Raw genomic sequence first — 13,997 nt, 5'->3', positions numbered from 1 at the left:
CCCACCCGCCTCCCCTCCTGTTTCCCAGCAGCAAGAGTAGGCCACCCGAGGAAGTGTACGAGGAGGTTTCCTCAGGACGAGGCACGCCACAGTCGAATATCCCGCCGATTTAAAGGGCCCGTGTGGGGGGGCGTTGGGTTTGACGGAGAGAAACGGCCAGCAGGTTGAGGTGGGGGGGGCTGGTGGGGGCTTGGTAGTGGTGAAGGTGGGGCAGTACCGGCTGACCTATGTACCGTTGTGTGTGTGTGTGTCTCTCTCTCAGGAGCCACCCTTGCATGGAGCTAATGCTGTGGGAGCCTCCGGGAAGCATGATCCAGCGGGCCATCCGAGCCCTGAGGCTGGGCGGAGAGGGGAAGGAGCGGGGGAGCGAGCATGAGCCCGAGAGAACCTGCGGACCCCGGCAGTGGAGCAGCCTTTTACATCAACTGGAGGATGAGATGGAACTGTGAGGAGCCGGGGCATGGGGAGGGGAGGGGAGGGGGTAAGGGGCCGGTTAAATTTATTCCCCCTCCCCCCCAACTGATTGATGTTCATATTGAAATAAAATGCGACGATTCACCAGGTCCTGGCGTCTCTTCCATCGATTTTCACTCCTCGCCCCGACTCCTCCTGCGTCTCGCTCAGTGTCAGCTGTGGCTCAGTGGGCAGCACACACACACACTCTGAGTCAGAAGGTTGTGGGTTCAAGTCCCACTGCTGAGACTCGAGCACAAAACTCCAGGCTCACCCTCCAGTGCAGTGCCGAGGGAGCGCCGCACTGCCGGAGGGGCAGTGCCGAGGGAGCGCCGCACTGTCGGAGGGGCAGTGCCGAGGGAGCGCCGCACTGTCGGAGGGGCAGTGCCGAGGGAGCGCCGCACTGTCGGAGGGGCAGTACTGAGGGAGTGCTGCACTGTCGGAGGGGCAGTACTGAGGGAGCACCGCACTGTCGGAGGGGCAGTACTGAGGGAGCGCTGCACTGTCGGAGGGGCAGTGCCGAGGGAGCGCCGCACTGCCGGAGGGGCAGTACTGAGGGAGTGCCGCACTGTCGGAGGGACAGTACTGAGGGAGCGCCGCACTGTCGGAGGGGCAGTACTGAGGGAGTGCCGCACTGTCGGAGGGACAGTACTGAGGGAGCGCCGCACTGTCGGAGGGGCAGTACTGAGGGAGCGCCGCACTGTCGGAGGGGCAGTACTGAGGGAGTGCTGCACTGTCGGAGGGGCGGTACTGAGGGAGCGCCGCACTGTCGGAGGGGCGGTACTGAGGGAGCGCCGCACTGTCGGAGGGGCAGTACTGAGGGAGTGCTGCACTGTCGGAGGGGCAGTACTGAGGGAGTGCCGCACTGTCGGAGGGGCAGTACTGAGGGAGTGCCGCACTGTCGGAGAGGCAGTACTGAGGGAGTGCCGCACTGTCGGAGGGGCAGTACTGAGGGAGTGCTGCACTGTCGGAGGTGCCGTCTTTTGGATGGGACGTTAAACCGAGGCCCCGTCTGCTCTCTCAGGTGGACGTAAAAGATCCCGAGGCACTATTTTGAAGAAGAGCAGGGGAGTTCTCCCCGGTGTCCTGGGGCCAATATTTATCCCTCAATCAACATCACTAGAACAGATGATCTGGGTCATTATCACATTGCTGTGTGTGGGAGCTTGCTGTGCGCAAATTGGCTGCCGTGTGTCCCACAATACAACAGTGACTGCACTCGAACAGTACTTCATTGGTTGCAAAGCGCTTTGGGACGTCCGTGTGGTCGTGAAAGGCCGCTATATAAATGCAAGTCTTTCTATCCCCGATTGCTGTGAGCAACAAACCCGGGACATCCACAGCAGGAGCGATGAAAACCATTGCCCTGTTCCTCCGGGGGCCCGGTAAGCTGCGGCCCTCCACGGGCGCGTACGAGGCGCACAAGCGGCCGTAAGGGGCCCCGCGCGCGCGGAATCCCGCAACGTGCGATCGGTCACCGATTCTCTTCACGCGTTCGCGCGCGCCCCCCGGGGAAAAGGACCTCCGCGGGCAGAGGGCTGGGCTGTTTGCCCAGCGAATGTCCGCGCAATTCTTACGCCGCAAGAGTTTGAAAAAGATTTTATTTTTCAGTTTTCTTTTCCAATCATTTTATACATTTAAAAAAAAAAACTGTGCAAAGGCCTTTTCCAACATTTATTTTTCAAAAAGAAATGTTGTATTTAGTTGAATGGCATTTTAAAGTTTTTTGGGGATTTTTATTTGAAGTGCAGATGTATTTTTGGGGGTATTCCCATTCATGCCAATGGGGTTTCCGTACATAAGCATAAATAGAGCTGGATTTCCGGGTCCCGGAACATTGTGGGATGCCCCGGCCTGTGTCAGAACACCTCCGCAGGTCAGGACCCTGGAACATGGCGGGCGGAGGAGCGGTGAATGAGGGTACGGTGCCCATGGGGCAGCACAGACCAGCCCACACTGTGTGCGATATGTGCGCGCACTAGGTCCGTGCAGCAGAGCAGGTCAGTCGTCCTGGTTAACCCTTGCCCCTGGACCAAGGCCTCGCTCTGTCAAGTCCCGTGTGGTGGCTGGTGTACAACGGTCACCCCACGTTAAAACAATCCACACACAGGCATCTTCCACCCCCTGGAGTTCAGGACTGGATCATCGGGTCCTGCACTGAAACATCTGTGAAACCATGTGGAAGCAAGTCGTCCTCGTTCCAGGGACCGCCTGTGATAATGATGATGGCATCAGCATTGAATGGGGATTCCCCCTTCCTTCATTGGTTGGGCTGGCCCACGTGAGCCCAGGGACACTTGCGATGTGCCTGCAGCCCTGGGGTATGTGGGCTTCTACCGGTGGGTACCCGGAGAGAGGCCCGGGACCGGGAGTCTCCCTACCTTCCGGACCTCCAGGTACGCGGTTCAGTTTATCTGCAGGTCGGAGCCGCCCACTGCAAATTCAGGGCCAGTGTCTTCCAACGCTTTTTTTTTCTGGTGCATTTAGTTGAGGAAAAATATTAAGAGATGGGTTGGGGGGGAAAGGCTGTTTGACCGGGTGGGGAGTGAATTCAAATGAAGGAATCGCCAGACCCACAGATAGCCAAAGAGGGCAGACAGAGATAGATAGTTAGGTCAAGGGGGAGTGAATCTCCAGGAATGTATCCAACTGTCTCTCCCCCTCTGTGTCTCTCATCTATCTCCTCTGCCTGTCTGTATCTCGCTTGTCTCTAGTTCTCTCTCCCACGTCTAATTGTATCCATCTCTGTGTCTGCATCTCCCCCTCTCTCACATGGGATATACGGCACAGGAACAGGCCGTTCGCCCCAACCAGTCCATGCTCCACTCGAGCCTCCTCCCGTCTCTCCTCATCTGAATCTATCAGCATAACCCTCTATTCCCTTCTCCCTCATACACTTGTCCAGCCTCCCCTTAAAAGCATCGATACTGTTCACCTCAACCGTTCCCTGTGGCAGTGAGCTCCACATTCTCACCACTCTCTGGGTAAAGGAGTTTCTCCTGAATTCACTATTTGATTTCCCGGTGACTATCTGATATTGATGGCCCCTAGTTATGTTCTTCCCCACAAGTGGAAACACTCTCTCTCTCTCTATCAAAACCTTTCATCATTTTAAAGACCTCTATTAGGTCTCCCCTCAGCCAGTTCATCCTTTGCAGATATGTATTTCTGGTACCACCATCCTTGCAAATCATCTTCAGTGTCTCTATAATCCTTTTTATAATATGGTGACCAGAACAGTACACAGTACTTGTCGGGCAGAATTATGAATGAGGTTCTATTTACGTGCGCCATTGGTCAGAGAGAAGGGAATTTCAAATTGTCATTATGTCCCAGTGAGCCTCCTTCTTGAACCGCTGCAGTCCGTGTGGTGAAGGTGCTCCCACAGTGCTGTCAGGGAGGGAGTTCCAGGATTGTGACCCAGCGACGATGAAGGAACGGCCGGTATATTTCCCAGTCAGGACGGTGCGTGACTCGGAGGGGAACATGTTCCCACTGCCTTTGTCTTTCTAGGTTGTGGGTTTGGGAAGTGTTGCCGAAGACGGCTTGGGGAGTTGCTTCCGTGCATCTCGTCAATGGTGCACACTTCATCGTTCCCGACTCCCACTCGTTGTCGAGACGTGTACACACACGTACACACACACACACACACGTACACACACACACACACACGTACACACACACACACACACACACACGTACACGTACGTACACACACACACACGTACACACACACACACACGCACACACGCACACACGTACACACGCACACACGCACACACGCACACACGCACACACACACACACACACGTACACACACACACACGCACACACACACACACACACGTACACACACACGTACACACACACACACACACACACACACACACACACACGTGTACACACACACGTGTACACACACACACACACACACGTACACACGTGTACACACACACACACACACACACACACACACGTACACACACACACACACGTACACACACACACACACATACACACACACACACACACACACGTACACACACACACAGTGCTGAATTTCAGTTCAGCCAGACCAGCTTTTGGTTTCACTTGAATTTTATGTATTTCACACATTATTTTTTTTTTTTTCCCATTCATCTGTTATTTCCAACAAAAAAAAATTGTTTTATACAAATATTACAGAGATAGTTCCAGTACGGAGAACCATTAGTGAGAATTAGTGCTAATGATCAGGAGTCCGGTTAGTTCATTGAAGGCATCCGACAGCAAGGGTTGGGGTGGAGGGGGAATGGGCAGAAACGAGATGAGTGGGGTGAAGAGAAACACAGCCATGGGCAGAATGGGGCACATCACCTCCTCTCTCTCTCTCTCCCTCCCTCCCTCTCTCCCTCCTCCCCCCCCCCCACCACCACCACCCCAGCAGCAGCAGCTCGTGACCAGAATGGCCCCGTTATTTGTGCAGGAGCCCCCCCCCTGGGTCGGCTGGCTATTCGGCCACAGGGGCATCACAGCAGCATCTAAAACACTCGCTCTTTCCAGCAGGAGTCCCTACCTTATTTTGATTTCTCTGTCCCCCCCCCCTCACCTATCCAATCAGGGGGTTTATTCCCTGACCAGCACAAGCCAGGGATGGAATCTGGGTCCTATCCACCCCCACCGCGGTGTGGGTTGGTCCGAGGGCAGCTAACCAGGTAATAGTGTTAATGAGGGGTGTGAGGTATATCAGTGTTAGTGAGGGGTGTGGGGTATATCAGTGTTACAGCGAGGGGTGCGGGGTATATCAGTGTTAAAGGGGTTTGGGCTACATCAGTGTTACAGTGAGGGATATATCGTAGATTAGTGTTAGTGAGGGGTGCGGGGTGTGAGGTATATCAGTGTTACAGTGAGGGGTGTGGGGTATATCAGTGTTACAGTGAGGGGTATATCAGCGTTACAGTGAGGGGTGTGGGACTATATCAGTGTTACAGTGAGGGGTGTGGGGTATATCAGTGTTACAGTGAGGGGTGTGGGGTATATCAGTGTTAGTTGTGGGATATATCAGTGTTACAGTGAGGGGTGTGGGGTATATCAGTGTTACAGTGAGGGGTGTGGGGTATATCAGTGTTACAGTGAGGGTTGCGGGTTATATCAGTGTTACAGTGAGGGGTGCGGGGTCTATCAGTGTTACAGTGAGGGGTGTGGGGTATATCAGTGTTACAGTGAGGGGTGTGGGGTATATCAGTGTTACAGTGATGGGTGTGGGGTCTATCAGTGTTACAGTGAGGGGTGTGGGGTATATCAGTGTTACAGTGAGGGGTGTGGGGTATATCAGTGTTACAGTCAGGGGTGTGGGGTATATCAGTGTTAGTTGTGGGATATATCAGTGTTACAGTGAGGGGTGTGGGGTATATCAGTGTTAGTTGTGGGGTATATGAGTGTTACAGTGAGGGTTGCGGGTATATCAGTGTTACAGTGAGGGTTGCGGGGTATATCAGTGTTACAGTGAGGGGTGCGGGGTATATCAGTGTTACAGTGAGGGGTGTGTTGTATATCAGTGTTACAGTGAGGGGTGCGGGGTATATCAGTGTTACAGTGAGGGGTGCGGGGTATATCAGTGTGGTGTATGTTATTTGGACGAGTGTTAAAGTTGTAAACATTACAAGCAGGGGCTTGCATTACCAGTTAATTACCCTCGAAGCAGAGAGACACCGGTCAACTGGCGACCTTTCACCCCCCCCCGCCTCGGACAATCCACCCAGACCGTGGCGGTCAATTTACAGCTGCGGGGGTTAACTCCTCTAACACAGCCTGGTTCCCCGTCCACCACCCCGACCAGCTCCATTCTAACACCCCACCCCCACACAACAAAACTTAAAATCAGAAAGACATTTAATAAAAAATATATAATCAAGTGGGCCGACATCCTGTCAGAATTGATCCTTTTGGGGCCCAGCCCAGTCTTTTAAAAATAAAAAGAGCAATCAAGGTTAAGCAGAAGTGGCTCCCCTCCCCCCCCGCCCCCACAAACACTCCCCGGGGCCCTCAGCTCTCCGGCCCTGGGGCCCTGACCAACCTTCCCCTTGCGTGGTTACGTGGCGTGCTCGAGGTCCCACGCGGGCACGGAATTTTAAAGGGGACACGCGACCCAGGAACAAATGACAGGGCAGAATGGTCCCGACTCAAATCTGGGGGCCTGGTTCACCGCAAGCCCCTGGATGCCACGCCTGGAACACTCCCCTCGCCCCCCCCCCCCGGAACAAACACAGGCAGGATGCCCAGCCACGGGGGAGGGAAAGCAATGTTCCCTCTAATTGTGTGTTGTTGCGCAGGGTCCCTTTAAATGTGCTGCCTAGGTCAGGATAGAGGGGGGGGGGGGGAAATCACTTGCACAGGACCTCGCGATTAATGCCCGCCTGCATACCCGGGAGGGGGGCGAAGGGGTGCTCCCCATTCCACTCTCCTCACCCGGGCGGTGATCGGGAGCAGGGAACCCGGCTGGTTCATCCCCGATCGGGCCCATTCCTGCTGTGTGTGTGGGGCTCAGTCCCACACCGGGTAAGATCAGTTAACTCAAAGGGCGGATGAGACTGGCGGGGAGGGAGGTGGCCAGAAGCTGAGATAAGCCCGAGCTGGACCAGCTTTGCCAGACTCCCCCTTAACTTTCTGGTCAAACCTGCTCCGGGACCCCAGACACTGAAGAGCAGCTGTGCAAGGGATATTTAAAACACCCCCCATCCCCAAAGCCAAACATTTCCGGGGAGGGGGCAGGCGGGCTTTGGCTGGAATAGGGACCTCTCCCCCCACCTGCTCTGGGGGTGGGAGGTGAGATCTGTTTGGACTGATCACCAGAGGCTCTACACGGGGGAGCGGGATATATGCAGACTGAACCCCACTGGGAAGGGGGGCACTGCACAGATTGACCCCCGGCTTAATACAGGGGGCAGCGAGCCACAAAGGAACAAGTCCTCTGCCCACAACGATCAGCAGACGACGGCTGCGAGTGTTTGCCAGTTAAAGGGATCCTGCTCACAGGGGGAGGTGGGTGCGCACTAGGACCCAGTGGAATTCATTAAATACACTGACCGGGCACTGGGACCCTGGGGAATCCGTGGATACACTGGTCGGGCACTAGGACCTTGGAGAATCCGCTGACACACTGGCCGGGCACGAGGACCCTGGGGAATCCATGGATACACTAACCGTGCACTAGGACCCAGTGGAATTCATTAAATACACTGGCCAGGCACTGGGACCCTGGGGAATTCATTAATTACATTAGCCGGGCACTAGGACCCTGGGGAATCCGTGGATACACTGGCCGGGCACTAGGACCCTGGGGAATCCGTGGACACACTGGTTGGGCACTAGGACCCTGGGGAATCCATGGATACACTAACCGTGCACTAGGACCCTGGGGAATCCGCAGACACACTGGCCGTGCACTCGGACCCTGGGGAATCCGTGGACACACTGGCTGAGCGCACTAGGACCCTGGAGAATCCGTAGATACACTGGCCGGCCACTAGGACCCCGGGAAATCCGCGGACACACTGGCCGGGCACTAGGACCCTGGGGAATCCGTGGACACACTGGCTGAGAGCACTAGGACCCTGGGGAATCCGTGGAAAACACTGGCCGGGCACTAGGACCCTGGGGAATCCGCGGACACACTGGCTGAGAGCACTAGGACCCCGGAGAATCCATCGATACACTGGCCGGCCACTAGGACCCCGGGAAATCCGCGGACACACTGGCCGGGCACTAGGACCCTGGGGAATCCGTGGACACACTGGCTGAGCGCACTAGGACCCTGGAGAATCCGTAGATACATTGGCCGGCCACTAGGACCCCGGGAAATCCGCGGACACACTGGCCGGGCACTAGGACCCTGGGGAATCCGTGGACACACTGGCTGAGAGCACTAGGACCCTGGGGAATCCGCGGACACACTGGCTGAGAGCACTAGGACCCTGGGGAATCCGCGGACACACTGGCTGAGAGCACTAGGACCCTGGGGAATCCGCGGACACACTGGCTGAGAGCACTAGGACCCCGGGAAATCCGTGGACACACTGGCCGGGCACTAGGACCCTGGGGAATCCGTGGACACACTGGCTGAGAGCACGAGGACCCTGGGGAATCCGTGGAAAACACTGGCCGGGCACTAGGACCCTGGGGAATCCGTGGACACACTGGCCGGGCACTAGGACCCTGGGGAATCCGTGGACACACTGGCTGAGAGCACTAGGACCCGGGGGAATCCGTGGAAAACACTGGCCGGGCACGAGGACCCTGGGGAATCCGCGGACACGCTGAGTCTGACTCCCCTCACTCGGGGGTACAGACAGGGGAGGGGGTGAATCCCAGTCGCTCGGTCACCCACCTCCCAGGTCTCCTCCTTTCCCCACCCACATCCCCCCCCCCCAACCCCCATCAGCAGCATTTCTTCACGGCTGGCTTCTTCTTGGGCTTGTTGATCTTCACCACCTCGCTCTGCTGGTGGAGGCGTGCCAGGTTGTCCTTCTTGGACTTCAGGACCATGAAGGTGACAGCGTTAAACATCTGGAGGGTGGGGGGGGGGAGGGAGGTTGGGTGGGAGAGGGGGGGGGGAGTTAGAGGAGAGATGGGGAAAGAGAGAGGGGGAGGAGGGGGAAAACAGCGGGGTTAACTGCTTTATTCAGTTATATTTATGTTTACAAATCCCATTGCCTACCCTGGGGGCAGAAACCAAACACTCTGGGCCACAGCCACTACTCCCCGAGACCCCTGACTCCCTGACGTGGGCAGCCATTCCTTGTTGGGATGCAGGTTCTCGTGGCACCCGCCCAAGTCGACGCCGAGACCGCAAACAACAGCGGGATATTCGACTACAGGGGGCATCACAGCCAAGACCGAACCTGTCCTCAGCCGAAAGCCACTCTCGTAATTTCCAGGAGGACGCCGCCGGTCAGTCGAGGGCAGCACCCCTGGCCGGATTTACCCTCTTCCCTCACCCAGGGGGCGCAGGTAGCAGCTCCTCCCAGAACCAGCACCCGTGGCTGGTGTGGTCTTCCTCAGCACTGGGCCGGGGCTGGAGCCTGGGCCATTCCTGCCACGTGGAGCTGGGATCAGCTCTCTCAGCACTAGGCCGGGGATGGAGCCCGGGCCATTCCTGCCATGTGGAGCTGGGATCAGCTCTCTCAGCACTAGGCCGGGGATGGAGCCTGGGCCATTCCTGCCACGTGGAGCTGGGATCAGCTCTCTCAGCACTGGGCCGGGGCTGGAGCCTGGGCCATTCCTGCCATGTGGGGCTGGAATCAGCTCTCTCAGCACTAGGCCGGGGATGGAGCCTGGGCCTTTCCTGCTGTGTGTGAGTGGGGTGGGGCCCTGTTGGAGGACACGGGCTGTTGACGGGCCGAGGCCGGAGCCGCTCTCACCTCCTCCACGTTAGTGTTCTCCTTGGCGCTGGTCTCGAAGAGGCGGATTCCCATCTGCTCGCTGAACCGCTTGGCATCTGCGAACTCCACCTGCCTCCTGGAGGGGTCCTCGTTCTTGTTACCCACTGGGAACGTGAGACAGAGTCAGTCAGTGGTTGGACCCATGGAAATCCTGTACAATGGGAGTGAATGGGAAGTGGTTGGGTCCATTGGGATTGTGTACAATGGGAGTGAATAAGAAGGGGTTGGGTCCATTGGGATTGTGTACGGTGGCAGTGAATGGGAAGGGGTTGGGTCCATTGGGATTGTGTACAATGGAAGGAATGGGAAGGGGTTGGGTCCATTGGGATTGTGTACAATGGGAGTGAATGGGAATGGGTTGGGTACATTGGGATTGTGTACGGTGGGAGTGAATGGGAAGGGGTTGGGTCCATTGGGATTGTGTACAGTGGCAGTGAATGGGAAGGGGTTGGGTCCATTGGGATTGTGTACAGTGGCAGTGAATGGGAAGGGGTTGGGTCCATTGGGATTGTGTACAGTGGGAGTGAATGGGAAGGGGTTGGTCCATTGGGATTGTGTACAGTGGGAGTGAATGGGAAGGGGTTGGGTTCATTGGGAATGTGTACAGTGGGAGTGAATGGGAAGGGGTTGGGTCCATTGGGATTGTGTACGGTGGGAGTGAATGGGAAGGGGTTGGGTCCATTGGGATTGTGTACGGTGGGAGTGAATGGGAAGGGGTTGGGTCCATTGGGATTGTGTACAATGGGAGTGAATGAGAAGGGGTTGGGTCCATTGGGATTGTGTACGGTGGGAGTGAATGGGAAGGGGTTGGGTCCATTGGGATTGTATACAGTGGGAGTGAATGAGAATGTGTTGGGTCCATTGGGATTGTGTACAGTGGGAGTGAATGGGAAGGGGTTGGGTCCATTGGGATTGTGTACAATGGGAGTGAATGGGAAGGGGTTGGGTCCATTGGGATTGTGTACAATGGGAGTGAATGGGAAGGGGTTGGGTCCATTGGGATTGTGTACAATGGGAGTGAATGGGAATGGGTTGGGTACATTGGGATTGTCTACAGTGGGAGTGAATGGGAAGGGGTTGGGTCCATTGGGATTGTGTACAGTGGGAGTGAATGGGAAGGGGTTGGGTCCATTGGGATTGTGTACAGTGGGAGTGAATGGGAAGGGGTTGGGTCCATTGGGATTGTGTACGGTGGCAGTGAATGGGAAGTGGTTGGGTCCATTGGGATTGTATACAGTGGGAGTGAATGAGAATGGGTTGGGTCCATTGGGATTGTATACAGTGGGAGTGAATGAGAATGGGTTGGGTCCATTGGGATTGTGTACAGTGGGAGTGAATGGGAAGGGGTTGGGTCCATTGGGATTGTGTACAATGGGAGTGAATGGGAAGGGGTTGGGTCCATTGGGATTGTGTACAATGGGAGTGAATGGGAAGGGGTTGGGTCCATTGGGAATATGTACAATGGGAGTGAATGGGAATGGGTTGGGTACATTGGGATTGTGTACAGTGGGAGTGAATGGGAAGGGGTTGGGTCCATTGGGATTGTGTACAGTGGGAGTGAATGGGAAGGGGTTGGGTCCATTGGGATTGTGTACAGTGGGAGTGAATGGGAAGGGGTTGGGTCCATTGGAATTGTGTACGGTGGGAGTGAATGGGAAGGGGTTGGGTCCATTGGGATTGTGTACAGTGGGAGTGAATGGGAAGGGGTTGGGTCCATTGGAATTGTGTACGGTGGGAGTGAATGGGAAGGGGTTGGGTCCATTGGAATTGTGTACGGTGGGAGTGAATGGGAAGGGGTTGGGTCCATTGGAATTGTATACAGTGGGAGTGAATGAGAATGGGTTGGGTCCATTGGAATTGTATACAGTGGGAGTGAATGAGAATGGGTTGGGTCCATTGGGATTGTGTACAGTGGGAGTGAATGGGAAGGGGTTGGGTCCATTGGTAATTCTGCAGGGGAGATGAGGTGAGAGTACGGGAGCGGGAAAATGATCTCAGGAGGTGTGAGGAGCATGTCATGGCCTCTTACCGAGGATCTTGGAGACAGTGTCACAGTTCTGGCTGATCTCGTGCAGCCATCTCTTCACGTTGACAAAGGACTCTGGATTGGTGACATCGTAGACAATGATGACCCCGTGAGTGTTGCGGTAATACCTGGGGAACAAGGGGAGGGGGGTGGAACAGTGCGTTAGATCTGCATTCAGACAACTGGGGGGGGGGGGGGGGGGGAGCTCTAACACTTAGCGCAGACCTCAAACCAGGGGCTTACTGAGCCCTAAACACAGAGCAGGAAAGCCCCAGGCTCCATCTCCGGCCTAGTGCTGAGTTAGCCTGATCTCTCACCCAGCGTGGAACTGAGCTCCCCCTCCACATACACACACACACACACACAGCAGGAAAGGCAAAGAGTCACAGAACATTACAGCACAGGAGGCCGCCATTCGGCCCGTCGAATCTGCAGTCTTTCGAAGAGCGATCCATTGATTTGCACTCGTTCTTTCTCCTTCAGATGGTTGCCTAATTCCCCTTTGAAGGTTACTAATGAATCTGCTTCCCCCACCCTCTCAGGCCGTGCATTCCCGATCCTAACCACTCGCTGCGTAAATACGTTGTTCCTCATGTCGCCCTTGGTTCTTCTGTCAATCACCTTAAATCTGTGTCCTCTGGTTCTCCACCCTTCCACCAATGGGAACAGCTTCTCTCTCTCTACTCTGTCCAGACCCCTCATGATATTGAACACCTCGATCAAATCTCCCCTTAACCTTCTCTGCTCCAAGGAGAACAATCCCAGCTTCTCCAGTCTCCCCATGTAACTGAAGTTCCCCATCCCTGGTACCATTCTGGTCACTCTCCCCGTAACCTTCTCTGCTCTAAGGAGAACAACCCCAGCTTCTCCAGTCTCCCCATGTAACTGAAGTTCCCCATCCCTGGTACCATTCTGGTCACTCTCCCCTTAACCTTCTCTGCTCCAAGGAGAACAACCCCAGCTTCTCCAGTCTCCCCATGTAACTGAAGTTCCCCATCCCCGGTACCATTCTGGTCACTCTCCCCTTAACCTTCTCTGCTCTAAGGGGAACAATCCCAGCTTCTCCAGTCTCCCCGTGTAACTGAAGTTCCCCATCCCTGGTACCATTCTGGTCAATCTCCCCTTAACCTTCTCTGCTCTAAGGAGAACAACCCCAGCTTCTCCAGTCTCCCCATGTAACTGAAGTTCCCCATCCCCAGTACCATTCTGGTCACTCTCCCCTTAACCTTCTCTGCTCTAAGGAGAACAACCCCAGCTTCTCCAGTCTCCCCATGTAACTGAAGTTCCCCATCCCTGGTACCATTCTGGTCACTCTCCCCTTAACCTTCTCTGCTCTAAGGAGAACAATCCCAGCTTCTCCAGTCTCCCCATGTAACTGAAGTTCCCCATCCCTGGTACCATTCTGGTCACTCTCCCCTTAACCTTCTCTGCTCTAAGGAGAACAACCCCAGCTTCTCCAGTCTCCCCATGTAACTGAAGTTCCCCATCCCTGGTACCATTCTGGTCAATCTCCCCTTAACCTTCTCTGCTCTAAGGAGAACAACCCCAGCTTCTCCAGTCTACCCACATAACTGAGGTTCCCCCATCCCTGGTCAATATTACCATAGGCAGTCCTTTGGTGGCTGAACATTCGGATACGAGAGCCACAGACCCTGTTACAGGTGGGACAGACATTCGTCGAGGGAAGGGTTGGGTGGGGCTGGTTTGCCGCACGCTCCTTCCGCTGTCTGCGCTTGGCCTCTTCACGCTCTTTGCGTTGAGACTCGAGGTGCTCAACCCCCTCCTGGGTGCACTTTCTCCAGCTCGGACGGTCTTTGGCCAGGGTCTCCCAGGTGTCAGTGGGGATGTTGCACTTTACCAGGGAGGCTTTGAGGGTGGTCCTTGTAACGTTTCCTCTGTCCTCCTTTGGCTCGTTTACCATGAAGGAGCTCCGCATAGAGCAATTGTTTCGGGAGTCTCGTGTGTGGCGTGCGAACCATGTGGCTTGCCCAGCGAAGCTGATCGAGTGTGGTCAGTGCTTCAATACTGCGGATGTTGGCCTGATCGAGAACACTGATGTTGGTGCGTCTGTCCTCCCGGGGGATTTGCAGGATCTTGCA

At 55.5% G+C, this 13,997-nt stretch overlaps 2 protein-coding genes across 2 annotated transcripts in view; one reads left to right on the top strand and one right to left on the bottom strand.

The window, feature by feature from the left end:
• LOC139242376 (uncharacterized) overlaps positions 1-565 on the top strand; it is a 56,443-nt gene extending 55,878 nt beyond the window's left edge. Inside the window, exon 5 of the mRNA XM_070870320.1 lies at positions 263-565. Coding sequence (XP_070726421.1) covers positions 263-449 — 187 coding nt within the window. The 3' untranslated portion in view covers positions 450-565. The remainder of the gene's footprint in view (positions 1-262) is intronic.
• Positions 566-4,533: 3,968 nt separating this feature from the next.
• LOC139242377 (ras-related protein Rab-35-like) lies at positions 4,534-12,492 on the bottom strand. Its single transcript, XM_070870321.1, has 4 exons — positions 12,296-12,492; positions 11,902-12,080; positions 9,852-9,976; positions 4,534-8,997 (listed from the first exon to the last, which is right to left on the bottom strand). The coding sequence occupies exons 1-4, from the start codon at positions 12,490-12,492 to the stop codon at positions 8,869-8,871; spliced, it is 630 nt and encodes a 209-aa protein (XP_070726422.1). The 3' UTR covers positions 4,534-8,868.
• Between the last annotated feature and the right edge of the window lie 1,505 nt (positions 12,493-13,997).

This window comes from Pristiophorus japonicus, unplaced genomic scaffold (genome assembly GCF_044704955.1).
Source record: "Pristiophorus japonicus isolate sPriJap1 unplaced genomic scaffold, sPriJap1.hap1 HAP1_SCAFFOLD_1300, whole genome shotgun sequence".
Classification (NCBI taxonomy): Eukaryota; Metazoa; Chordata; class Chondrichthyes; family Pristiophoridae; genus Pristiophorus; species Pristiophorus japonicus.
Note: the sequence above shows the minus strand (reverse complement) of the source record. Positions and strands in the feature narration are given on the sequence as shown.

Excerpts from the sequence above, each read along its gene's own strand:
- LOC139242377 (XM_070870321.1), bottom strand. The coding sequence starts at position 12,492 with ATGAGGAACAACGTATTTACGCAGCGAGTGGTTAGGATCGGGAATGCA. Across the intron at positions 12,081-12,295 it reads GAATGGCGGCCTCCTGTGCT|TTGTCTGAATGCAGATCTAA; the intron begins GTAATGTTCTGT and ends CCCCCCCCCCAG. Across the intron at positions 8,998-9,851 it reads AGAACACTAACGTGGAGGAG|ATGTTTAACGCTGTCACCTT; the intron begins GTGAGAGCGGCT and ends CCCACCCTCCAG.